Source organism: Argiope bruennichi, chromosome 6 (assembly GCF_947563725.1).
Source record: "Argiope bruennichi chromosome 6, qqArgBrue1.1, whole genome shotgun sequence".
In the NCBI taxonomy this organism is placed as follows: domain Eukaryota; kingdom Metazoa; phylum Arthropoda; class Arachnida; order Araneae; family Araneidae; genus Argiope; species Argiope bruennichi.
Window position 1 is genome coordinate 127,223,415 of NC_079156.1, and position 26,870 is coordinate 127,250,284.

At 29.3% G+C, this 26,870-nt stretch overlaps 1 protein-coding gene across 1 annotated transcript; it reads left to right on the plus strand.

Moving 5' to 3' along the window:
- The first annotated feature begins 2,244 nt into the window (after positions 1-2,244).
- Positions 2,245-3,673, plus strand: LOC129973061 (zinc finger protein 432-like). The gene has a single exon (XM_056087421.1). The coding sequence runs from the start codon at positions 2,331-2,333 to the stop codon at positions 3,354-3,356; it is 1,026 nt and encodes a 341-aa protein (XP_055943396.1). The 5' UTR covers positions 2,245-2,330; the 3' UTR covers positions 3,357-3,673.
- Positions 3,674-26,870: the final 23,197 nt, after the last annotated feature.

Consider the following 26,870-nt stretch of genomic DNA (forward strand, 5'->3'; position numbering starts at 1 on the left):
CATACGATTATCATCCATTATTTAACTAGAAGAGCTCATCATTATATTGTGACACGAAATAAATTGCAGATGCATTGCTTAGTTATAAAGAAAAATATAAAAGAACAAATACCTTACAAACGGAAACATTAATTAAAATTAAATGAAAGAAAAACAGGAAAACAATTCATATTCATTATATTGATTACAAAAGCAATAAAAGATGCTTAACATCCCAAACAATTTGCTTCAAATACGATTCACATATATTTAAATGTACCTTTTTTCTTCTTGTTTCAATGGGAAACTTAATGCCAAGTATGCGAATGACTTATCCTACAACTAGTGAATAAAATTTCCAAACGACAACTGGAGAACTTTCAGTTTTAAGGAACTATACAGTTGATTTGTGCACGTATAAATATTTCCTGTGCTATTATCTGATTCTATATTTGATATTTAATTCTTGTTTGAAATATTATTCATTTTCATTCATTATGCTTGCAATTATGCAATCAATTGAACAATTCTATGCTATATTTTAGATGAGTATTTGAGGATTATTACTATTATTGAATTATTTTTTCTTGATTATATTAATACCCTCATTACAGTTCAGAGCAATTATAGAAATATTCAAAATTTGCTTATCCATCTGATTTGCACTTATTTTGGAATCTTGATATTTTGTTTATTTCATATCTATGCACTTTTGCAAATTTCTCTAATCTTACGGAAAATCACATACTGAAAGGATTCAATCTGGTTTTGGATACAGCGCCCTCATAGAGAAAACATGAAGAAGACAGTAAAATTTTGTAAAAAAAAGATAAATGTATTATACACAGAATTTCTGGCTCAGGATTTTACTAATAAATTAGTTTCATTTTTTGATGAAAATTAAATTATTGCTTTTTTACACCGCTTGAACTTAAAAAAATTAAGAATTAAAAATTTAGTCAACATCTCTGGACGGATGTCCGAGGATTTAATGGATCCAGCCTCAGATATAGAATTCCACTGCTACGAAACTGAAGACAAAATGCAATTTTCTACAATTAGAACTCGGGAAATTATTTTACGGAATTTTTGCTTTTATCCTCTTTGTGAGTTATTTCCAAGAGGACGAATCAGCATATATTGTGATTTTATTTCAATGTAATGAATACCAGATTTCCGTTTCTTGAAAATATGTTGAATCATCTTTGTTTGTAAGTAAATATTTGCAATTATAAAAGAATAATTATTACTCTATTTATATCAAATTAAATATTGTTTCAAAAGAAATTAATTTTCAGTACTTGTCAACATGATGAGTGTGTAAGGTAAATAAGAAATTTCTATTCAGTATTTTTTTATTTATTTTTTACCTACTTTTAACATGTCTATTTTGAATGGGGCTCTTCATTTAGAATAACGCACAAATGACGAGGAATATTATGTTAATCATTAACAAAATTTATGCGTATGAAATATTTGAAACCGAAAAGCCCAAATTGTTAAAGATGAAAGGATTGCAAGATTTCTTTCTGGATTTTATTTTACTGATGTTTTTTTCTTCTCATTTCCCTTCCAAAATAATCTTTCATACACAATATGATTACTTAAATAAATAATCCTAAAAGTAAATAATCATAAATTTGCACTGAGCAAAAATTTTATTGTTAGAAAATATTAAAGGAAGCGGAATCGTTCGTTATAGGCCATGAGGAACAGAAACAAGAAATATTTTAATTTGATCATAAAATAATTTATTTATTTAAATAATTTTTAACCGAATATCTTTGAATTTCAAACCATTTCGGAATTTTATTTTTATCTCGTTTGAAATCTTCTTTCTCCGATAACTCACAGGAATTTTGATTGTTACAATGAATAATGAAAATGCTCTCAAAGTAATAAATTCGAAACAACTGCAGGGCTCAAGTAAAAAAAAAAAAAAAACTTTCATTAACCCTGATTTGAACCTTAACCCTATTCTAGTACTAGGCTTTCTGAATAATATTTTTATACTTTTTAAATTGGATTGAAGTTTAAAATAAATGAAAAGTTAATATATATAAAACAAAGAACTGATTTCAAATTTAAAATCTCATATTTTTCAGTAGAACAAAATCCATGATTTAAATTCTAGACATAGGGCTCTAGCATGTTACTAAAGAAACTATCAATTCATTATTTATTCAAATTTTGAATCTGTTTTAACTGTAGAAAGAACTGCGAAATTTAAAAACTCAGCACAACGGCAACAGCTTGAAACGGCTCAAGAAACAGAAATCACAATTTCTTTTCTGCAGTAATAGTTTTTGATACATTTTTGATAAGATAGAATTTTGCCTTACTTGGAAATAATGGACAATTACCGTTGCAAACGTTGCGGCAATTTAGTGACACGAGGTGAGGATCACACTTGCTTCCATCACAAGAAATTTGACTGTAGGTATTCACTACAACGGCCAGTAGAATCGGATGAAAACCATGATGAAGTAAAAGACAAATCTACAGAAAATTCGAATGAGGATCAACAAAGGACTTCTTCTGATAGTTCATATTTTAATCCTCTTTCAGATGTTCAGGGGATTGAAATCCAAACTAAAGAAATTGCATATTTTACTGCTTCTTCAGAAAATGTTGAATACAGTTACAGACCTGTCCAGTCTTTGAAAAAGGATAAAAAGGATTTTATGGATGTTATAGAATATGTTATCAGAAATGCTCTTTCAGATATTAATAATAATGTTTCTGGAACTGCGAATTCAACTGAGAATCCTGATCTGCCACCAGGAGATGACGAGCCCAAAAATTGCAAAATGCGAGTGTCAGAATCTGTAAATGATGAACATATTTCATCCGAAGTGCACTCTCAGGTTCACAGTAAGAAGACGAAAGTGACTACCTACGTGAAGGAACTTCATTCTACCAAAAAAGATGACAATGCTGTGGCTGGACCTTCCGGAGTCCGTTCTTGTCAGAAGAAATTTCATAAGACATTCGATACGAAATATACTACTGAAACTCGTCCTCGTGCACACACTGACTATATACCCTTCATCTGTAATATATGTAATAAACAATTCTTTCTGAAATCAGCTTTCGACGTACATTACAGAATCCACACCGGCGAAAAGCCTTATGTGTGTGACAAATGCGGAAAAAAATTTAATCAGATAGGAAATTTCAACGTACATTGTAGAAGCCACACCGGCGAAAAACCTTTCGTGTGCAATGTCTGTAATAAAGGTTTTGCTAGTAAGAGTTATCTGATGAAACACTTTAGAATCCATACTGAAGGAAAGCCTTATAAATGTCCAGTTTGTGGAAAGACATTCATGACAAGCCGCGATTGCAACGAGCATCGCAGCAGAATGCACGAGTGAAATGTATCAGTAAATTATAGAAATAATTATTTTACACTTCTATAAAACTTTTTTACATTCTTTATCAAATTAGAATGAATTTTAAGTCAAAGTTGTCACAATTTTATTTTTAAAATCAGTCCAAGAATTTTACTACTTTGCGGAAGTATATTTCCTGATATCAGACCTGTAAGATATTATTATTTTATTAATAATTGACAATGAAAATATACTTTCAGCTCAAATGCATTTATATCTAAGTGTTTTACCATTGTTTCTATCTTTTAAAATTGTTTTAATTCTATTAAAAATTTAGCCAATTTATATAAAAAAATACATGTTCCGCTGTCTGTTAATAAAGCAATTACTATTACTTGTTTTAGTTTTAAGTCTAAATTATGTATTTTCATATTTAATGATATTTACCGTTTTATTTTTTGCTTTTCAAAGTATTTGTGAAATAATTTAAATGAGATTTTTGGTTTTTAATTGGTGTAAATAATTTTATTTTAACATAATGATTTATTAGTGACTAATATTTTCTGAAAAAGAAAAATATAAATAAAACGTAAAAACTAATATTATTATTAAAGACGAATTTCGCAAGGAGTACCTTTCTTCATATCTTGAAGACCCTGCTGTACAAGAAATATTTAATGCATTTTTGTAAATAGGTAAATAAATATTTTTATATTAGTCCAATAGTTCAATGTCTCTGTGGTATTTTTTTTCTTTCTAAGAAATTCGCTGAAGTCATTTTATGTGAAAGAAACAAATTCAACGTCAATTTTTTTAATGATTCTATTAATATTGAAAATAAATGTGTGAGGTGAAACATACAGAACAAATAAATTTCCCAAAGTTGGCAAATGTACATTTTCAATGATGGGAATTTCGAGCTCCCAATGTGATTTTTGAAATGTTTGCTTAGAGTTTAATTAATTAAAAAACAAGCGAAATTTTGGCGTTTTCCCACAGTAATTTTCGAAACAAAATTTATTTTTACACCATAGATAAATTCGAGGTATAATCAATTGAATGTTAAAGATTTAGAGGTGTAATTGTATTTTCTATTTTTTTACAAATTACAAAAGATGTATTTTAAACTTATTTTACAGCATTATGCATCATTGTTGAAATAAAATTTAAATTGCTTCAGTATTTTTATTAATATTTCATCTTGTGTTTTTTCCCATTGTTAATGGTCAAGATATTATGATTCGGCTTATATTTTCGTGTCGAGTATTTTCAATATAAAGGATTCTTTTATAGAAAGTTTAATGATTTTTTGTGCTAATAATGAATGTTTAGTTTCGAATCATGCGTGACTAAAAATTATTTAAATGTGCCTTTTTTTAATACTACCGTTCTTCCCTGTAATGTAATCTCATCTTGTTTCGAAATTTATTGTTTTGTGTTGATATGCCGAAGATTGGATCTTCCAGCTTTTCTCCTATTAACCAATGAATTATCATGTGTTCGAATTATTTTTTGTGGATGAAATCTCTGGATTTTATGCATGTAACTTGAAAGTCTTTTAAGCATCGCTTTAATTTCGACCAGCGTATTAGTAATTTGGTATCGTATTAGTGATAATACCAAAAGTTCCAAAAGTGACCAAAGTTCAGGGTTTATGCTAAATATATTAAATTCCTGTTATTGCAGAACAATGCATTTGAGAGCAATCCGATAATAAAAAAATTCTTGAAAGTTTAAAAACGATAAGCAGAAGAAACATTGACGAATATGTGTCATGTGTGCGATATTCAGTTAATAAGGGCTATTTCAGTTTGTTCCAACAGGAAAGTTTCTGAATATTAAAAATTTATTTTTATTGGTACTGATGAATTTTACAAAGACTTGCCTTTTATGCAATGTCATTTATTTTGAAGGTGATATATTATTTTCTCAATAATTTTGCTGCTTATTTAGAGAAGCCTTTCCGGCTATCCGATCAATAAAAATCCGATTCAATAAATATAGTGGCTGTTTCACTTTCATTGAATTTAAAAACAATGCATTATTCTGAGAGGAACGCTGAAAAAAATTTCCTTTTTCTCAAATGACTGTTAAATTTCCCAATTATGTGCGAAATGGAAATTCTTATAATTTACTTCATCCTCGCAGATTTACTTTTGTATGTATATAAGTTGAATAAGTTCTTATAAAAATCTTACAAACATAAGGAAAGATTAATATTTGCTTCTGAATTGCATTTTAAATTTTTCGAGCGAAATTCTGAAGTTACAAGATTTTTCATTTACATTATTTACAGTTCTATAATTCAATATCCTCAACTTCTTTACATACGATGACGGGTTTGAATCTTGCACCGAATCGCTAAATTTTTAATTTTAAATCTGAAATTGAATGAACATATAAAGTAATTTAAAATGAAAAATTCCCTTAAAACTGCTTCAATATCCCAAATGACCTCACATTATTATGAGAGACAAAATTATTATAAATGATACAATTTTGATGTGCCATATAATTAGGAAGTTATGGAAATTCTTAGGTCAAAGAGTTAGTTAGCTATTCAAAGGTTTCCCGAAATCAATATTTTTTGGTTATAATTCAAATTTTTTTCTATTATGTCTTTGTGTGGTTTTAAAGTATTTATCAGTAGAAATGTTTTTTACTGGTCGCTATACCGATACTCCCTCTAAGTTTGTTTCAAATGTATATATGTGGGAAAAAAATTTATATATATATATATATATATATATATATATATATATATATATATATATATATATATATATATATATATATATATATGAGAAGCTCATGAAAGGTAAGGAAAATAGCATTTTATAGTTAAATAAATTATAATTTGTGATTTTTGATTAAAATTATTTGGTTTCGTTTGAATGTTTTATACACATGAAAATGCTTCAATTATTCTGTAACGCAGTTACTTCATTCACGATTTCGAAACTTTAAACCTTTTATTCATAATTCAACTCTTTCCTGGATAAAACGTTATAAAATTGCTTATCTAATTTAAGAATAAAAATGTTCTTAACTGGACATTGTACTTGCAGCTTCTGCCTCTATTCATTCCACATGTATGTAAGAAAACATGTGCAGTTAGAGTAGATACACACATTAGAAATAGTTACACATATTTTAAAGTAGAAAAGTTTTCAAATATTTAAATTCAAAGCCTTAAGAGATAATATGGAGCTTCCAACTATAATTCATATCTATTTGTAGATGACTTCTCTAAATCTCTAGAGTAAATGATATTCATAGAATCACCGGTTTGTTGTATATATGTAAAGATTGCCTGGCGTTCCTAATCTAAATTTTGGTAAACATATTTGGCAGTGGGAAAAATAATAAATTTTCAAGGATGTCAATGGATAGTAATTAAAAAAATTAATATTTATATAAGGATTAAATACTGTAAGATAATCTTAAAGTCTATTTCACCACATATATTTAATACTTTCTCTCTTTAACGTTCGCTGTACTAACAAAAGTAGACTTCTTAATACGAACTGTTAAGGAAACAGTCATATGAATTAAGTTCACGACACAAATGCAACGAATGCTCAAAGGAATTTCCAAAGCACATAAAATGGTGTTTTAAAAAATATTCTTGGATATGTTAATTTTCATCTTCATTCATTTTTATAATCTGTATAGAAATCAGTCAGCAATATTTTTGATAAAGTGATGTTAAATATTTTTTAAAATTTCAGATATATATGTATAAAATATTCAAAACTCAGTATTTGACCTTGGCGATATTCCCGATATTTTAATTTATTAATTAGTTGCGGTTAACAGGAAAAATTTCTGATTTCTGGATATTATAAGGAAAAAAAATGTAAAATCTAAAAAAATACAATCTTGAAAGAAATGAAACTGACAATCTTATCAAGTGAAACAAAAATCTTATTCTGTAACCACAAACAAAGAATCAAAAAGTTAAATTATGAAGAGGTCTCAGATTGATTTGAAATAATTATATTTGTTTCAAAATATTAGACAAAGCGCATCCAAGAATGAAAGAAATTGCAGTAAAATTATAAGTAAATGAGTGCTTTCACATTTTAAGTTGCAAAACTGCAGGATTCAGAAATTTGATCTAAATGTTTGTATACGTTTAAATTTTCCACAAACGATTACATTATGATACGCTACTTTCAAACAAATTCAAATTAAAAACAGGATACAAAATATAAGATCTGTGAAGTCTTTTTTTCTCTAAAGAGTCAATGATACTAAGAATACACGATTCCTGCGAATCAAATATTTTGTGAATAATGATATTGCTTGATCGAAGATAAAAGACTATAGTTTTTTTCAGTTCCTCGTGCCCATATGTACAGAAAAGATATTGTAACTGTCAGTCTTCGATCTTGAGATTTTGGCGGAACTGTACATTTCAGACATCACCCCTTGAATCCAATAAAAAGAAAAAAAAACACTTTTTGTCATTATATCTATCTGTCTCTGAACACAAAAAATCAAAAACACCTTGAAGAAGAAATTTGATATAGGATTACAATAAATTTATAGATTTCGATCACATTTTGAACGAAATTTATTCACCGGAAGTCTGTATGTCTAGCTTTTCAAGAACATGGGAACTCTATAACAGGAAAAAAAAGTTCTATATGAATGAACTTTTGTGCCTACTTTTGTCATCTAAAATATGGTTATTTTTTTTTTTTATTTTAAGCCATATTTATCAAACGATTGACCGTCTGACGGTGTATTCTAACATACAGGCAAACGCAATAGTTAATGTATGCAATGGCTTACATAAATTCTGTATGCCATTTTAAACTTACAGTTATTGTTCTGGTTCAAATTTTAGTGTCAGTTGTCCAGAAAAAAGTAGTCTGAAATATATAATCTCACTATATATTCAGTTAAAATGCAAGATTAAAACGCAAAGGATATATTTTTCGCAACTATCGTTCATCGTTGTCGTGCAAGGTATTCGCACCTTTGCCCACGATTCATGATTGAATGCGAACAAAGGGATATAACACCTTTATTGAGTAGCTTGCGAGAAAGTTCTGGGTAGACTTTTAGCGGAGACTTAACTCGCATTTCCGATTACCTGAAAGCAGTGACTGAAGAACAAGAAAGAGTTAATTGGACATAGTTCAGTGCTTGCGTTCTTATGTAAATTGAAATAGATATAAATATCCTAAAAGGAAGGTAGATCTAACTAGAAGTTTTAATGGATTCCAGTATAAATGTATTAATGCTGTTTACTTTCTCAATCAATTCATATATTTAAAGACAAATTCTAATATAAAGTGAGAATGCTACTCCCAAAACACTGATTACACTAATGTATACAAAATTAGAGGAAGCGAAATTTACGTATAAATTATTTTTAAAATCCAGATCTCTTTAACTCTCTGCACTCCAGAATATAGCCCTCCCAAAATGATTGTTGATTCGAAACACTGGGGAATTGATATGGTGAAGACTGGAAGATGGAATTTCCAAATGTTCTAATTTCTAGATGGAAAGGGTGCTCACATAATGCGGGCGAGGTGGGAGAGTTTTCAGCAGAGTCGAATATGATGTCTGCGATGCATTCTAGTAGGCTTTTCACTTAGATGGATGGAGTAAAGCTGGCGTGAAATGTCCATTACTGATTTTCTCAGCTGGACAAATTAAAAAATCGAATGGTATGGGGAAGAGAATACTTAATAGGCCCTACAAGGACTTATCAATAATATTTCAATTTAAATATCTACCTAAATTAACTAAGTCCAGTTTTTATTTTTTTAAAGAAAATTGTATATGTTACATACTAGTATAATGCACTCGAAAATGCGGTTTCATGTGTCATTTTTAATTCATTGAAAAAGAAGGATCTTTTACGTTCGTTTTATGAGTTATTCTAATCAATAAAACAACTAATATATATAAACGTAGTGATTTCTTAAATAGCTTATTATACATAGCATGACTAGTTCATTATTATACAAAAAAGGTTTCTATTTTAAAATCACACAACCTACCATGTGCGAATTTTATTGAAGTTTATCCATAATATTGTTTAACATACATATAATAGATCCCTTACAATAGATCTTTTACAATATTTCAATCTGATAATGAATGTGTTTTTATATTTGTGCAAGATGGGGAAAATATATATTTCTTATTTATTGTCTATTATCTATGAAATAGGGATATTAAAACATTCATGCAGTTCGATAGATTCTGAGTAATTTTGCTCTCTCTAAGTGGGCATGCAGTCTATGATAATTTATAATCAATCAACCCACGCACGCGTGCTTATCGCAAACATACACACACACACGTGCACAGGCACATATGCAAACTCAGAGGAAAGAACAGAACAATTTAATAAAGTCTTCAAAATATCTAGATTTTAGAATCCATCAAGCATCTTGATAAGCATATGACGATTTTTAGGAAATTTTGCCAATCATTCAAGTGCACTGTGGAATGATATTTTCAAAGTGAAGAAAAGTGAGTAACAAAGTAAGAAATAAATTGCGTCAGAAGAATTTGGAATTCCATGTATAGATCTGAACGAGGAGAAAATTTTCAAAGAAATTTGATGTGAAAATAATTATTTAAAGACTTGTACAATCATTTAGAGAGCTGCAACGGTTGTTGACTTTCTGCTCTTAAAATAGTGAAATCCATGTAATACATTTCTATATGTTTGAGCTGTCGGTCTTTCAAAATAAGAAGTTTCCTTTGAAAATATTAAAATTGGTTGTTAGTTGACAGCAGCAAAGAAAAAAAAATTCTGAAAATAATAGTAGAAATTCAAAATATAAATATGTAACACACCTATGAATCATTTTATAAATTTAAATTTCTGAATTATTTTGCAATTCCGTTTTAATTTTTTTTTAATATCTGTTGTATTTATAATACTGTTATTAGTAATATAACGAACATATTTTTTTTAAAAAAATAACAAGTAAATTGTGCTAATTTGTCGATTAAAATATTTATATTTCTATATTTTAATGCCGTCGCCGTTGCCGTATAGTAGACATTATGTTTAGTTCCTGGTCGCCAATGTTTGCCGTATCTTTGCAAAAAAATACTCAGATGACCGGAAGCCACCACATTATGATATCGATACTTCTTGTCTTAAGAGTCGCAAGGATAAAACGAAATTTGAATTGAGATACCAATAATATTTCTTTCAAAAAGATTTAATTATATTCATGCCGGCCAAATGACATTGCATTTTACTTCAATTGAATTTATTGGGGCACTATCTGAATTTATTTATCGAAACTCTATGCTAATTAAAGTTTATATTCAAACGGCTAGGTACGTAATTGGAGTAAATATTAAATTAATTAAAGATAAATTATCGGGAAATATATTTCAGGTTATCTTTCCTTGAAACTGGAAATCTCTTTAGTTAATATTTGTTCACTTCAATTTTTCAGAATCAACTTTAAAACAATATTTTTCCCTTCCACAAATCAAGTTTACCCAAGTGATAGGGTGGGAACACCAAACAATATTTACTTATATGAGTAAAACAACCCGTTGAGATAAAATGTATTCCTGACAGAATGAAATCAAAAATTTTATTTTATTCAACAAAATTTTTGTAAAAAAATATTAACTATATATTAAAGAGTTTTAAGGATCTTAAATTCTCGTGAGGGTTAGAATAAATAAAAAGCAAATAAATGCAGATGGAGTAGAGGGTGGATAAAGATATTTGCACTTCAAAATTAAAAAGAAAATAAATAACATGACTGCAACATGTCAGGGCAAGGTTTGAATAATAATAATAATAATAAAAAAATCACTGAAGAGATGAAAGCTTTTAAGATGGAAGAGATCAATGCGTTTATTGTGCTTCAAACCGTTGTTTAATGTATTGTTTGTTTTAATAATTTCACTCGGAAAACAAAGTGTATTTTTGAACTTAGTGCCAAATACCATCTTTTATAAGTCTGAAATATTGTCAAGTAGGTACTCTAGTGTGGAAATCAATGACAAGCACAAGATGTAGAGATAAACCAATTTATTTACTCAACTCTGAGCTCAGAACTTAGTAACTGACAGATCTTCTGCTTTTATACTAGCAGGGAAAGTTCCAGAATACTTTTCTGGAGACAAATTATTTTTCTGAAAAGTCCTGAACACTTATCTGGTAAACTAAAGAAAGGCCCAGAATCTTCTGGAACATTAAATAAAGGAAAACATAACTTCAAGGAATTAAGTATTGACACAAACTTTGAATCACCTTGTCTCTAGTGGGATTCGAACTTATAATCTCTTGATTATGAGATCAGTGTTATGACCATTCGGCCATGGAGAGTCGACTGTCTCTTATCAATGCGGCAATATTATTTCAATTTAGATGCATGTTAATCTGCACTCAGAAGGTGAGACATTTTTTTCTAAGCATTTCTGATTCCCTTATATTTTAAACATTTCATTCAACAGTAAATCCAGAAGAATACAATTTCTTTTAGCATAATTTCTAAACTTATGTAGCCATGGCATTTTGGCGTTGTTATTAATGGTTGATAAATATTTCAATTAAATATTTTTATAAGTTCTTTATGGTCTTTTCATCCAATTATTTTTTAATTTCAAATATTATTAGCATGTAACACACATACAGAGGTAGCTTTTTGAAACCGTAAGCAGTTCATTCATCTATGCATTTTTTTTTCTGTCTATATCCTTATACATCCTATATATTGATATCAAGTTAATCATACATTGTATAAACAATATATGTATTGATTTGAACATTAAAAATTTGTTTGAAATTAAAAATTTAAGATTTTTTAATGATTTTTTAATTTATGTCGAAAACTATTCAACAAATAAAATTTAGCCAATGAATAACTTCTTGATAATGTAAAAATATTATCTATCTATACTTATATAAAGCTCAATGTGTGTGTGTGTCAGTGTGTGTTGGTGCGTTTGTTATGATTATTTCAAAAGATTCTGTTTATTTTCTTAATGTTTGATGCATTTAAAATTAAACATTGCTAATTAATCGATCTTTCAGATTCATTCTGAAGTACTTTTGAATTAAAATAAAATAGAATAAAGGAAATTAAAAATTTCTAATCTACATAGGGTTACCCCAACTGGCGTAGAAAAATTCACGCATTTGCGTTACCGTAACCTGCGATGAAAATTCATGCATGCGCATTGTCTTCTTGTTGTTGACATCTGTTATCAACGGATCCATCTATTATCAACGGATTATTTTTAGGTTATTTGTATGCTTTTGTAATTTAATTGTATTTATTGTAGTTATACATTTTTTGTATATGTAATCGATCTGCTCATGATGAATCTGAAAAAATGTTGTTGACAAATTCTTGAGACATTACATGAATTAAGAAAGATATTTTTTAGTGGCCATAAAGGTTAAAATCAGTGATTCTGTTTTCCGTAATCATATAAAAATGCTTTGTTTCTGTAAAAAATATTATTATATTAATTACAGATTAATCCTTTCCACTTTAATTTAGGCATAAATTCTACGGGAGCTTACAGAAAATGAGAGAGATACATATTACGTTATGACTGAAGGCCTTTATAATATTATGAGTAAATTATATGACTATCAAAATTTGAAGTTTTAAAATATTTTGATGAAGAAGCTATTAAAGAAGGAATTGCATAAAATATTTAATTATTAAAATTTTAACGAACATTAAGATTGGCGAACCCACTGGTCGCCAAAGGCGGCTAGTACTTGAATAAAGTATTAGTGTCAGCAATGAGCACGATTTCAGCATCAGTTTATGAGTGTAATATTTTATTGTAAAATATGCTTAAATTATTTTTTAAATTTGATTAAAAATGTAGAAATATATGCTGCAAAATTTGTAATAATTGAATCGACAATGTTCTGAAATTCTTTATGGCGTAAAAATCATTTTTGTGCCGCAATTCGAAAGTTTACAGTCGCGAAAAATGCTAAGATTTTGCTTAATATTAATAGACTCAAATTCTAATAAATATTTTATAAAAATGCCTCTGACTACCACATTTTAATTTTTTAAAATTATTTCCTTTAAAGAAAAGGACTACAAAATGCATTTTAAAAAATTAAATAACATATCGTAGCAACATTGATCTCTTGTGCGTAATAAGAAAGTATTTATTGAAGCATTCAGAAAACAGTAAATATATCTTTTAAAACATGATTTTCAATATTTAAAGAAATGAATCCTGAGTGAAATTCGTCATTAATAATAAAAATAAATTTTCATTTGTTGAGGAAGTTGGCATAAATATAAATATTATTTGTTAAATAAACATCAAATGAAAGAAAAATTATTGCTAACACTTACCCAAAATGAAAACACTGCAAGCGAGTATTACTTTTGCAACAAGTTGAACTCATTGCAGTCGATACTATTATTTAGAACTGGCATAAGTTAGTTTTTTTGGTTTAAATATTAAAAAACTAGAAATGAAACTTTAAATATGAATATAATAAGAAATACTTAATTTTGAGGTAAAGTCAAGGAGGTCAACTGCTTCAGTGAAGGATACTGAACAAGCACGTATTGTATTAAATGGGTAGATTTAGCATCAATATCAATATAAATGAAAAAATAATTAACAACCATATACACTTAGATATAAATACAAACTTTTCGTGAATTTATTGAATACAGAATTTTCGTACAGGGTTTCGTCAATCTTTCTTCAAATCCCACTTCATAGGTTTGACATCGGAAAATGATGTGTCGCCAAATTTGTAGAATTTATACAGTAACTTTAAAAATAAAATTGTAATAATTCAATTAAGAAAAGTTCAGTTTGATAAAGACTTCAAAGTAGTTTCACACTAAAGAATCATTTCTATAATTTACAGATTGATTTCACTCATGCTTTGCTCTGCGATGCCTATTGCAATCGCTGCTGTTTGTGAAAGACATTCCACTTACTGGGCATTTATATGGCTTGTCTCCAGTGTGCGTCCGGATATGCCTATAAAGATGAAATTTCCGAGCAAAAGTTTTTTTACACAAATGGCACATAAAGAGTTTTTCACCCGTTTGAGTCTGATAATATGTGTTCAGATTTTTTATCCGAGTACAATATTTTCCACATGTACCATATACAAACTCCTTTTCGCCAGTGTGTACCTTGGAATGTTTTTTGAGATCTGATTTCCGAGCACACAATGCTTTACAAATTCCGCACTCGAAGGTTTTGTCACTAGTGTATTTTTGATAATGATTTACAAGCTAACTTTTCCATTTAAACTCTTTAGAACAAATACCGCAAATCCATTTTTTTTTCTTTCGCGGACGTATTCCTGAAGGTCCTGCTACTGCAATGCCACTTTTCATACAGCAGATAAGTTCTTCACTGGCAACCCTTTCGGCGTTGTTACAGAAACCTCCAGAATGCACTTCAGGTAAAATATGCTTTTTGATCGCCAGATGTTTCGATAGAGACGCTTATCGATTCTTTACTTTCTAATGAAAAATCAAAATTTGGATGATAATTTTTAATTGCAGCAAGATTCTTTTTGTCTGAAAGAAAATCTTTAAAAATGCACTTTAGAGAGCCCTCGAACAACTCTTTATCATTATTAAAAGATTACCAATTGTTTTCTTCGAGAGTCATTCCACATTCTTCATAAGGGTTTCCTAAGGATAAATTTACAACATTTCATTCAACATTCTTTTGCTCATAAACAGATGCAACGTTAAATGATGTTGTCGTATAAGTCGCTTTCATATCTGCTGTCAGATTCAACATTTTCTGAAGGAATATTTCCCGATGGATTTTCTTTATTGTAATCTTTAATCGCCTGAGCATTTAAGGGAGAATCCAATATTGCTGCATCCTGCTGATTTATATTTCTTGCATTGTTCGACTTAGTCTCAGAAAAAATCTCATATTTTCTGGTTGAGACAGACAAAAACGAAAAATGTCATTTTTTTTTTTCATTCAGTGAAGAATTTATTATTTTAGAGTTTTCACTATCGTTTTGTCGGACTTCTGTACAGAGGTTGCCATGATTGTCATTTGAATATTCCATTTTTCTATCTTCAGCGAAATCATTCTTTTTATTCATTTTGCTTGATTCTTCTTGTTGTGGCAGTGTACCACTTTGTCATCGTCCTTATAAAAGGGACTGGAGTGATTCTCACCGTGTCAGCATTCTATTTCATGAATGACGCATATATTGAGCCATTAATATTCAATTAAAAAAATTTCGTACTTTCAAACTTGTTCAAAAATTATAGCTCAGAATATGAAAGAATGCAATTTCAAACGTCATATTTGCTGATGTAATAATATTCGTCGATTTGTTATAATCAAACTGGATTAAATAGATTAAAGACTTTTGTTTTAATTCGTTTCATAAACAACATGCTTGAACCTTCTCTCATTATATCAGGTTCAAATGAGCCTTGTCGTACGCAATGCACTGAGGAGTCTTGCATTATCTTTTTTAGTATATCAAATAGGAACAAAAAATATCCTGAAATCATAATTCTGGAATACATTTAGATTAGAAGATTATAAACTTGTTATTAATTTTTAAATCTTAATTTAATTATTGATCCGTAATCTATTCTCTTTTGTATACTTTGATCGCCCATCTTTTTATAACTTTTCATTTAATATGGGATATATTTTGGACTCAAATCCGATTCCTTTAATGAGGTAGTGAGTTTAACTACCTTGTTTCCATTTCACTTCAGCCACATTTCTCATATTTCCTTGTTTCAGAAGAATAGAAAAGATAACTGAATATGCATTTCAAAAACGCATTTTCCAACCGATTAAAATTAAAATTTGACACTTAAGAGTGCCATATACAGAGAAAGAAACCCGATGTCGACGAAAGCGCCACCTATCGATGGGGGGGGATAAGGCGGTGACCAAACTAATGACGGAAGAGGCTTAAAAGGTTTGATTGACAAGCCGAATAACACCCAACAAAAAAAAAAGAATTTCTGGTCCCAGGAGATATTGCTGTGTGAGTGTGGCACTCAGAAGGTCAACCGACCCACCGAACTGGCCCCAATAAAACTTTCCCTTACTCTTTTTCGAAAACCGACACTGTCTTTGTATATCGCGAGAGGGGTTTGTTGGGGTTAATGGCCCACCCAAACTTGTTTGGAAAAAATACTCTTTGAGTTGGATATTTTAGATTGTCTCTGCTTGCACAAAAAATCGTACCGAGGGCAGCGTGAATGTTAGGACTCTTAGAACACAGAACTCAGCACTGATTAATTATTGAAGTACTTCGATTTTGGGACATTTAATTGCTCTTCATAATTCTGTTAATTAGTATTAGAGAATCCTGAAATTTAGAAGGAGTAATTGAATAATTTAATATTTATAGTATTTCGTTTGACGCGACTTCATTTTTAACAATAATTGCGTTCATTAATTTTTCAATCCAGGAGGATCGGGCAAGATCTATGTGCCTATGAAAATGTAAGACCACGAACTCATCCCCAAAGAATGGGTTCAATCCTTTCTCTCAATAGTTTTAGTACTTACAGGGAATTTTAATAAAATGTCCCCAAATTTTCTTTAAAATTTTATAAGTAAATTATTTTTTAAAAAAATATTAAATAAGCTTAAATGAATAAGGAAACGAACAAAATTAAGGTGAGTTTTTCAACTCATGAGACGTATTTGATATGACCTGGTGTTTCTGTGTAGCTGGGATGTTCCTAATTTCTGCCTGATTTTCGAAAAAAAGAGAATATTCTAAATTTTAATTAAATGACTCATTTGTACCATATTAAAAAGAAAAAATAAATATAGTTATTTTGAAAATTATGTTAGAATAAATTCTATTAATTAGCTTTTCTAAACGTGGAATATAACAACTTAATATGATAATGTGCATAAATTGGAAGAAAAAAATAAATTGTAAAATGCATATATTAGATTAAGTTTCTCCTGGTATTCGAAATTTTTAAACCATAAATTGAATGATTTTTTTTCTTTTCTTTTGTTTTATTTATTTATTGGATTTTGCCAATATCACCATTCATCCGCTTAGCCATTATTTCGAATCAGAATTCTAGAATGTTTCAATCTGAAAATTCATCTTGATTTTGTAATAATTTTTACTTATATATATATAAAAAATAATAAGAAAAAAAAAAGCTACAATTTTTTAAAAAATTAAACCTAATTTCTATAGAATTCTTTTCTTAATATTTCACAATATGTATAATATGGTCACTTGTATTTAACAAAGAAAAGAGTAAAGTTACCGCAAACATTTCTCTAACATCCGGAATAAGTCAAAACTGTTCCGCATTCCTGAAGGCTTATCAGCCATTTTTTTTTTTCTTTGCAAGTAACTAAAATTTTAAAAAATGTTTAGTGAGATTCAATTAAAAAACTTGGTAGAAATGTTGCTTCGTTCAAAATAGAAATTATGATTACTTATATATAATCATGAATTGGAAGAAAAATAGTTGTAAAATATATTGTAACACAAATGCCAATACACATTAAAAAACATTATTTCTTTGTTATATAAGAAAAAGTTTTTATGAAAGCAGTGATCAACTTAGTTTTAGATAATTTTTATAATCCAGATTTATGATTGATAAAATTAACTTAGCTTGCTTTTGATCGCTTACTCATAAGTGTATAGTGAACTTCAAATTCGGTAGACATGCAACATTTACTATTAGTTTAAAAACCTTATACTGTTCCACATTTTGTGCAAGGCATCTTTCTAATTTTCAATAATGTCACCTAAACTGGGAACTTGAAAAACGAAAGTATTTAAAGTTCAACTAATACAAAAACTTTCTCATTCAGCATTGTTTATGCGCATTAGAGATTATATTCTTATCTAATATTAATTAATTTCACTAACATTGATCCTTATACATCCAATAACTTATTACATTAAGGACATTTCCTTGTTCCATTAAACAATTATTTTCTCATTATCCAAATATTAGCAATGTAGATACATGAATAGGAGGAAAGATCAATAGTAAAATATATAGGTACAGAAATGCTAATATAGATTTTTAAAAAAAAAAAAAAAAAAAAAAAAAAACATTACTTTGTTGTCATGTTGCTGTTGAAATTTTAATCTAATGATAACGATACGTGAAAATTTCTCTGAAAACTTTATTTAAGATTTCTAAAATAGCTCTCAAACCACTAACATAATTAGCAGTACTTGCACAGAGTTGCTTGTAACTTGATAAATATTAGCAAAATCAGAACCAGAAACATAAAATAAAGCTATTAAATTATATTAATCGTTAACAAGCAAAAAACCGATTTTACACGTTTTTTTTTTAATTTTTTTGATAAAGATATTGCTTAGTGAACAAATTTAATATACATACATGCACATACCTTTCCTTTTATGAGAAGAGATTATAGCGATTTTGAAGAAAACGTATTCAGAAATATGAGAATATTCAAATATTAGTAAATAAAAGAGGATATAGATTTTCTTATATCTTACCACCCTTTAAATGGATTTAATTCCTGTAATTATTTTTCTGATGAAATCAATATTACTTTTCCATTTAGAATAAAATTTATTATAATTTATTTCAAAATATATAAATAAGATAAATGCTATGTACAATATCAAATATATAAAAAGTTGATAAAATAAAACGTAGGCAAAATAGCAACGAATTATATACAAAAAAAGGACAGTTATAAAAGTGACCAAAGAACAAAAAGCTTCAGAACATTCTTATTGTGCTTTCTCCTTTTTTTTTTTTTTTTCTTTTGGGCTTCTATAATAGTAAAAGGATTCCCAATTTTCATCAATCTCGGATATCTGGGATCAACAAGTTCTGGCAACAAACAGTCAAAATAAAAGAAGGTCAATTTCTTCTCCATTTTTTTGTTGCCAAAATATTGGATCACGAATTATTTTCTCTGTTTTTTGCCCCTTCTCCGTCCACATTGCGCTTTTTCCTATTTGCCGACGGGAACAATCTTGTCTTTTTAGCTCTTCGATAATCCACATTCAATTAATTTCCCCTCAATATTTCAAACATGTGAGCAAGAAAAATAAGCGATTTGCAAATTTGCAGATAGATATAATCATATACTTGAAAATAGTCCACTAAATTTGTTTACAAGGATGCGGTAGCATTCGCTGAAACAAGTACGGATTGTGAAGACCACAGCTGTGATGGTAAACAAAATAAAAAGAAAGAAAGGCGGAAAGAAGATAATGCTGAGGGGGAGATTTTAAGATCTAGTGAAGACCAGATAATAAATCAGATTGTAAAGGGTGGGTTTATAGCGTATTCCTCCGCGAATGGGAGGGGAGTGCAAATTATTTTTCCAATTTTAGGACTAAAATACTGCTTTTACACATTTTTTTAAAACAAATTAAATATGCATCGGAAAGAAGATACCAATACTGATGCTGCTATTTTGCTATTTTTATTTTATTTACGATAAAATTTTTTATAGAATTATTTAAATGTGCGAAGTTGAAGTTTTGCGACTTTTAATAAATATTTAAAAATACTTTGAGAAGTCCATGAAAAAATTCCTTTGGCAGAAGCCTGTGTTTTTATTCCTTCTACTGATTGCAGTTGACTTCATAAGAAAGAAATCGCAATTGCAAACTTAATAGACTTAAAATATTTCCCCATAGGATAATATTACGTTTGAAAATTGTAGGTGGCATGTATACGGCACCCTTAACTACAATTTTAGTGATAAGAACACATGCGAAATTTCAAACTCGTGTATTTTTTATTTATCGTATTCATTTGCATACAAATACATAGAAAAACCAACGATCAATCTATTGATGAATTAATATTAAAATTCGGGTGCACATTTGTATGTTCGATGTTAAAATAATAAAAAACATTTTATCCAAGTAGCTCTTTACATTTTGCAGTTATGGTAATTACAGGCACTCGAACAGAGACAAACTTTCTCTGAATACATTTCGTTCAATTTTTACAGAATTCTAAAAGCTTCGTGCAGACCAGATATTGAATTTTATTCTTCCAATTAAAAGCATTTTTGAGGCACAGCACTTTCAAAGGAACAGAGCCAGACAATCGGTATTTTTAAAAAAATTAATTTTTCGGGTTCGCGGAAATCTGAAATAGAAATATTGTTCAAAATTTTGATGGGGAATTATTCATGTTATAATACTTTCTTCAAACCAGGAAGTAAAAAGGAATAAAAATTGCAGTATGAATCCAAAGTGAATGTATTTATTATAATCCGAATATAAGGTCGTCCTTATGAGTTATACAGCGCCTCTGGCTGGGTGACCTTATGGTAAGGTCTCGAGTTCAAGATTCGAGACGTGCTTTTACCAGAAAACCGCAGTGTAAAGGGATCAGGTATACATTAAGCCTGTCGGGACCAAATGCCCTACTATTGGTGTGGTGCGTGATTTTGGAGAGCAGGTGTCAGCTATGGTATAATCCTCGTCATCTAACCACAATTTAAAATTATGAGGTCCTTATCAGATAACTCTAATGTTGCTATTATACGTTTCTTTAATATCGCAGAACTAAATTGAGCATTTTAAGTACATGCATTCAAATTTATTTTCAAGATAGATGATCATTTTTCAATTCAAGCTTCAGAAACAGAATCTTTCGATTGATTCCTGCAGACCAACAATTTATATAGGTTAGAATATGATCCAATACAGACAGAATAAATCACTACATTTAATCAAACTAAGAGACGGAACACGTAAAGCTAACACTTGTGTATCTTTATTTATGTATTTAAGATATTAGCCTCATTTGTCAACAAGCATTTTCACCGGGAATATTTATTGTGTTTCTTTTCAACTAAATCTCTTACGCATTGCTTGATATTAATCATTCTCCTAAGAAAATATATTAATAATCAAACAGAGACATACATTAAAGAGATGTTATTTTAATAGCTATGCTCTTGTACTAGCTCTGCTCAAGGTTTATTTGAACCATCTTAATAACCATAATATCCAAATGAAATATATATATTGTTATGAATCTGTGATGCGGCTTCCCAGCATAGTTGGTTCCATAGGAGGGCCCAGAGTTTGGCAACAAACATTGCGATCATTTGGCGACGAATTTGGCGACTTTGGCGCCAAAACAGATCGCGCCTCGAGCGTTCTTGATTGGTTGGGAGGCTTCTAGCTCCGCTTCCTGAGACCTATAAAAGGAGCAGCCTGCAGCTTCCGGGGTCGTCGTGAACCAGGTAGTGGTAGTCGGAAGCGGAGAAGAGTAGTCGGGATTGCCGGTGAAGTGTAGTCGGAATCGACGATACAGAATTGACCTTCCAGAGATAAGCGGAGCAGCGACGGAGTGAAGCTAGTGCTGAACTAAGCTGTGCGCTACTGTCTGCAGTAGAGTCTTGTTGTATGCTGCTGTGTATGCTGTCGTTGCTGCACGTCTCGGCTGAAGATAATCGTCTTCTGTGCTGTATATAGTTGTCGTCTTTGTGCTGTCCTGTGTGCCTTCGTGTAAATAAACGTTGTTTCTTTTTCTACTGCCGCCTGCTGATTGAGCGTTCTCCACACCATATAACTCCCACTATCCAAACGAACCCCGTGAAATTTCGTAACAATATATATATAAGATAACATAAAACTATTTGTACCTTTTATTTCACTCTGCTGTCTTTTCACTTTTATATTCGTCTTGTAAATTACACAAATATTAAATAGAAGCCATCTATTTTAGTTTCCAACAAAGGAAGAAAATCACGATTTAAAATAATTGACGGAACAATGAAAACAGTTTGAAATGTAATCGGTGATGTAATGTATTGTAGAAAATAAGGGAAAAAGCAATTTTAATAATTTAGATCTTGAAAAAGACAATTAAACAAGTTAAATAATGTAAAAATCTTTGTTTCTTATGATAGTTTTTGAAGTAATCGAAGGAAAGAAGAAATTCAAAAATGTTGCTTGATTTTTATTTAAATTTTGAATCAATCAATACGAGTTGCAGTTTCCCATCTTCCAAAGTATATATGTGCAATATTTGTTATATATTGATCTAATAGCCTCTCCCTCCCTCTCTCATCCCCTAAAAATATTTTTAAAAATTGTTAGTAGAAAGAGAGAGACTAGAAGAAAACATGACAAATTCTCATGGCTTAAATACGAAGGTAAAATTTCCAAGGCAAACTGTAAAGACTGGATCCTAACACAATCAGGAATCCTTTAGATTAGATAAAATGCATCCCTTATTCAGCCGTAATGTGCGGCAATGCAATATGAAGCCTGGAAGTAATAATACTACATTCCAAACCTAATTTGTAAACATGTTATGACTATAAATTATAAAATTGGGATACATTTTAAAAATTTATGGACTGAACTGTGATATCTTCTTCATCAGATTTAATATTAAATAAATTATTTGCCAGATTTTATTTTGTATAATAAAGAACAACGATTTAATTTTAGATGTGATAAGATAAAAGGATGTTTTTTTTTTTTTTTTTTTTAATCATTGATGTAATCTATTCTAATCTAACACATGGGCAACATAATTCCATAAGGAAAGCCTTATACTGAATAGTTAGAGATTAAAGCTGAAATCATACCATCAGCTTGAAATTAGATAATCATTTGATTACATTGACCCACATCTTAGCCTGCTGATTTCTACTGACGTCATTTGTCTTCCGCCTGTTGATTCCATTTAATCAGAGGATCTCTTCACTGATAAAGAGATAATAGAAAAGTGTCGTCTGATTAAATAATGCAAATGGAAAATGTAATTCATGGTAATGAAGCTTTAGTTAAATCTAGGAAATGGCTATCGTAGTCTTACATTTATGATCATTAGAAATAACTTTGTTTACTAAATTTCTATTTACGGATCTTTTTCTAATGTACGATTTAGATTCAAATGAAAGAGAAATCAAGAAATAATAAAATATCTTTGCGGAATTGATTAAAATACTTATATTTTATTGGATGCGGCAAGCGGTATTTAGAAAAGATAATACTTTGACTTTTGTGATGCTGCAAAAATAACTTTTTGTGCTCCGATATTTTCAGAAGTTGGCAACAGAAAAATTATTTTTGGTATTTTTTTATTAATTGAAAGTCTATAGGATCACCACATTCTTATCTTTCCAAGTTCTAAAATTATTTACTAAAAAGAAAACTATTTCAAAATTTTTATAAAAAAAGAAAAAAAAAGTATCACAGAAATATTCAACTCGAAAAGTAATGTAAATTTTATTAATATTTATTAAAACATTCATAAAACGTATTACATATCTCCGGCACAATGCGATTTTCAATGTATAAAGAAACGAAATCCTCTGAGAAATTCATCATTTATATTAAAATTGAATTTTCAGTTTTTACTTATTTTTCCATCTGGAATAAATACAAATACCAAATTTCAATTGAATTAAAGTAATTGAAGTACTTTCATAGTACAGAAAAAGAATTGGTTGTCTAATTTACTGACTGATTTCATCAATGTTTTGTCCTGTGATGTCAAATTGCAATAGCTGCTGCTTTTGAAAATCTTCTCATAAACTAAACATTTATAAGGTCTTTCTTCAGTGTGACTCCGAATATGATTTTTAAGGGCATTATTTTGAGAAAAATCTTTTTGATACATGTTACACACATAGGGCTTTTCGCCAGTGTGCATCTTGATATGTATTTTGAGATTATCTTCAAAGAAAATATTTGACAAAATCTTCACTCGAAGGTTTTTTTTCCCAGTGTGTTTTCGATAATGTTTTTGAAGACTACATTCACATTCAAACTCTTTAGAACAAATATCGCAAATCCATTTTTTCTTATGCCAACATATTCCAGAAAGTCCTGCGACGACAATGTCATCTTTCATGGAACAGATTGTTCTTCTTCACTGGTAGTCATTTTGTCGCTCTTACTTGAATCTAAGGAACTCATTTCAGGTGAAGCATGCTTCTCTTTCAGATCTCAAGATGTTTTTCAGTTCCTTATTTCCTTGGGAAATATCAGAATATTTACAAAATTCAATAGCCGTGTTTTTATTTCTTTTCACTGATATATGAAATTTAGAAATATGAGTACCGACCAATATTAGTGTCTCTTTTTAACTATACAGAAGACATTGCTTGAAAATTAGTCCGCATTCAGATACAATTTGAAATGATGAAAGAAAATGAATAGTTTATATAAAAAATGTTGACAGGTAAAAGAAAAAAATTACTCCTTAAATGAACAGGCTGAAGATGATATGAGGTTGAAATTAGCTATTCAGACTTTTTCCATTTGCACTCGGATAGTGACTCTCACACACCTTGCAAGACGGTGCACCATTTTGACGCTTTATTTATTTAATTTTGATTGTTAAAAATACCTGCAGAGTAGTAAGAAGGCGCAAATTAATTAAACGGGAGAATTCAAATTCAAACAATTATATATATTTATTTTTTACAGTAATTAACATGCCTTTGTATTAGATGAATATTTACGCATCGAAATACTTTTCCGAGTGCAAATTGTTCAATGAGCTATGTGCCCTGGGGAAAAGAGTAAAAGAAGCAAATTATCGGCAAAAATAGTAAATAAATGTATGGTAAGATTGATTTTTTTTTCTTTTCTTTCCTGAAATCCATGAGTTTGAAACTCATTATCCCATGCTTGGAAATAAATTGCAGATGCATTTCTTAGTTATAAAGAGAAATATCACATTTCTTACAAAAGGAAGCATTCATTTGAAATGGAAAGTAAGAAAAACATTAAAAAAATAAGTATTCAATGTTGCTCACAAAACGACCACTGGGGTTATTGGATAACGGGTGATCGTTTTCTGATTCGGGTCTGATTTGGCAAGTGAAATTATACGAAACAACGACAAAATTTTCCAAAGATTCCAAACGAAGACTTATGCAGAACTTTTAGTTTTAAGAAAAACGTGCAGTTGTTATGTGCATGTGCAAATACTTCCTGTGTTAATACCTGATCCCATATCGAATATTAACTTCTTGTTTGAACTTCCACTAGGCTATCCTTCATTTATATTCAATACGCGTGCAATAAATGGCGATTTCAGTTGAAAATGCTGAGCAATCCTTTGAAGAGTATTTGAACAAAACTGAGGATTATTAATTAATATAGAATTTGTTTCTTTATTCTCCTAATTACATTTTTATATTTCTAAGCCTTTATGAAATTCAAAAGGCGTTTATCCATATAAGTTGCATTTATTTGGATACCTTGATATTTCGTTTATTTTATATTTTCAGATTAGTTCAATTTTTTTAAATCTTACTAAAAATCGTGCACTAAAAATTATAATCCGATTTTGAATCCAATAGATAATGTGCAGAAGACTAAATTTTATAATGAAAGATAAATGTTGTAAATACTGAATTTTTGGCTCAAGATTTTACTAGGTACAAAATCGACTTAACTTTTGATGAGCAATAAATTATTGCTTTCCCTTACAAGTACATGAAATGAAAAAAAAAAAAAAAAATTAGATTGTCAAAATTTAGTCGACATCCTGCGGAGGATGTTACAGTATTTAATAGATCCAGCGTCAGAGCAAGGATTCGAGCGAGGAACTGTAGTTAAAATGCAATTTACATTATGCAATTTACATCTCTTTTTCTTGAAAATATGTTGTATCATCTTTGTATTTCAGACAAAATTTGCATTTATATAAGAATATTCATTTCCTTATTTATATCAAATTATTCTTTCTAAAGAAATAAAGCAGGTTGAGTGCGTAAAATAAGTAACAGGGGTGTCCACCGTGTTTCATTACACTTCTTTAAGTGCTTTAAAAGGGTTTATATTGAATGGACCGTTTAATTTCGAATAATGTTCAAAAGACGTCGAACATACTGTTAATTATCAGCAAAATTTATGCTAATGAGATATTTGAAATAGAAACCCCCCAAACTGCTAAAGATGAAAGGATTGCAGGATCTGTTTTCTGGTTTTATATTACTGATGTTATATTTCTTCTCAGTCCCGTTCCAAAATAATCCTTCATGCATGATCTGATCACCGAAACATAACTAAGAAGAAAATAATCATAAATATGCATTGAATTTGTTTTTATGCGCCGAAAATAAAAAGGAAACCGAATCGCTTCTTTTGATTTATAGGAAGACGAAATAAAAAAAAATCTTAATTTAATCAGCAAAATATTTTGATAAATAGTGTTTTAATAGAATCTCATTACATTTCAAACCATTTCATAGCTATTAGTGCAGTTGAGTGATTGCATTCAAACAAAATATTATTAATAAAATGTAAATTTTTATTTAATAGACATGTATATTTCCATTTTTAAATCTTTGACTTTTATTTTCATCTTGTTTTATAATATCATTTTTCAAATTCTTAAGACACAGGGGATATTGCGTGTTCAAATGAATCATGAAAATACACTCAAAGTAATCAATTCGAACCAACTAGAGGACACAGGTTAAAAAAAAAAATCTTGCATCACCGATTCTCTCTACGCTAATTCTGTTATAGTACGAGAAGTAATATTTTTTTTATTTTATCTTAATTGATTTCCATGTTAAGGTAATTCAAATATTAAAATAGGTAATCACGCA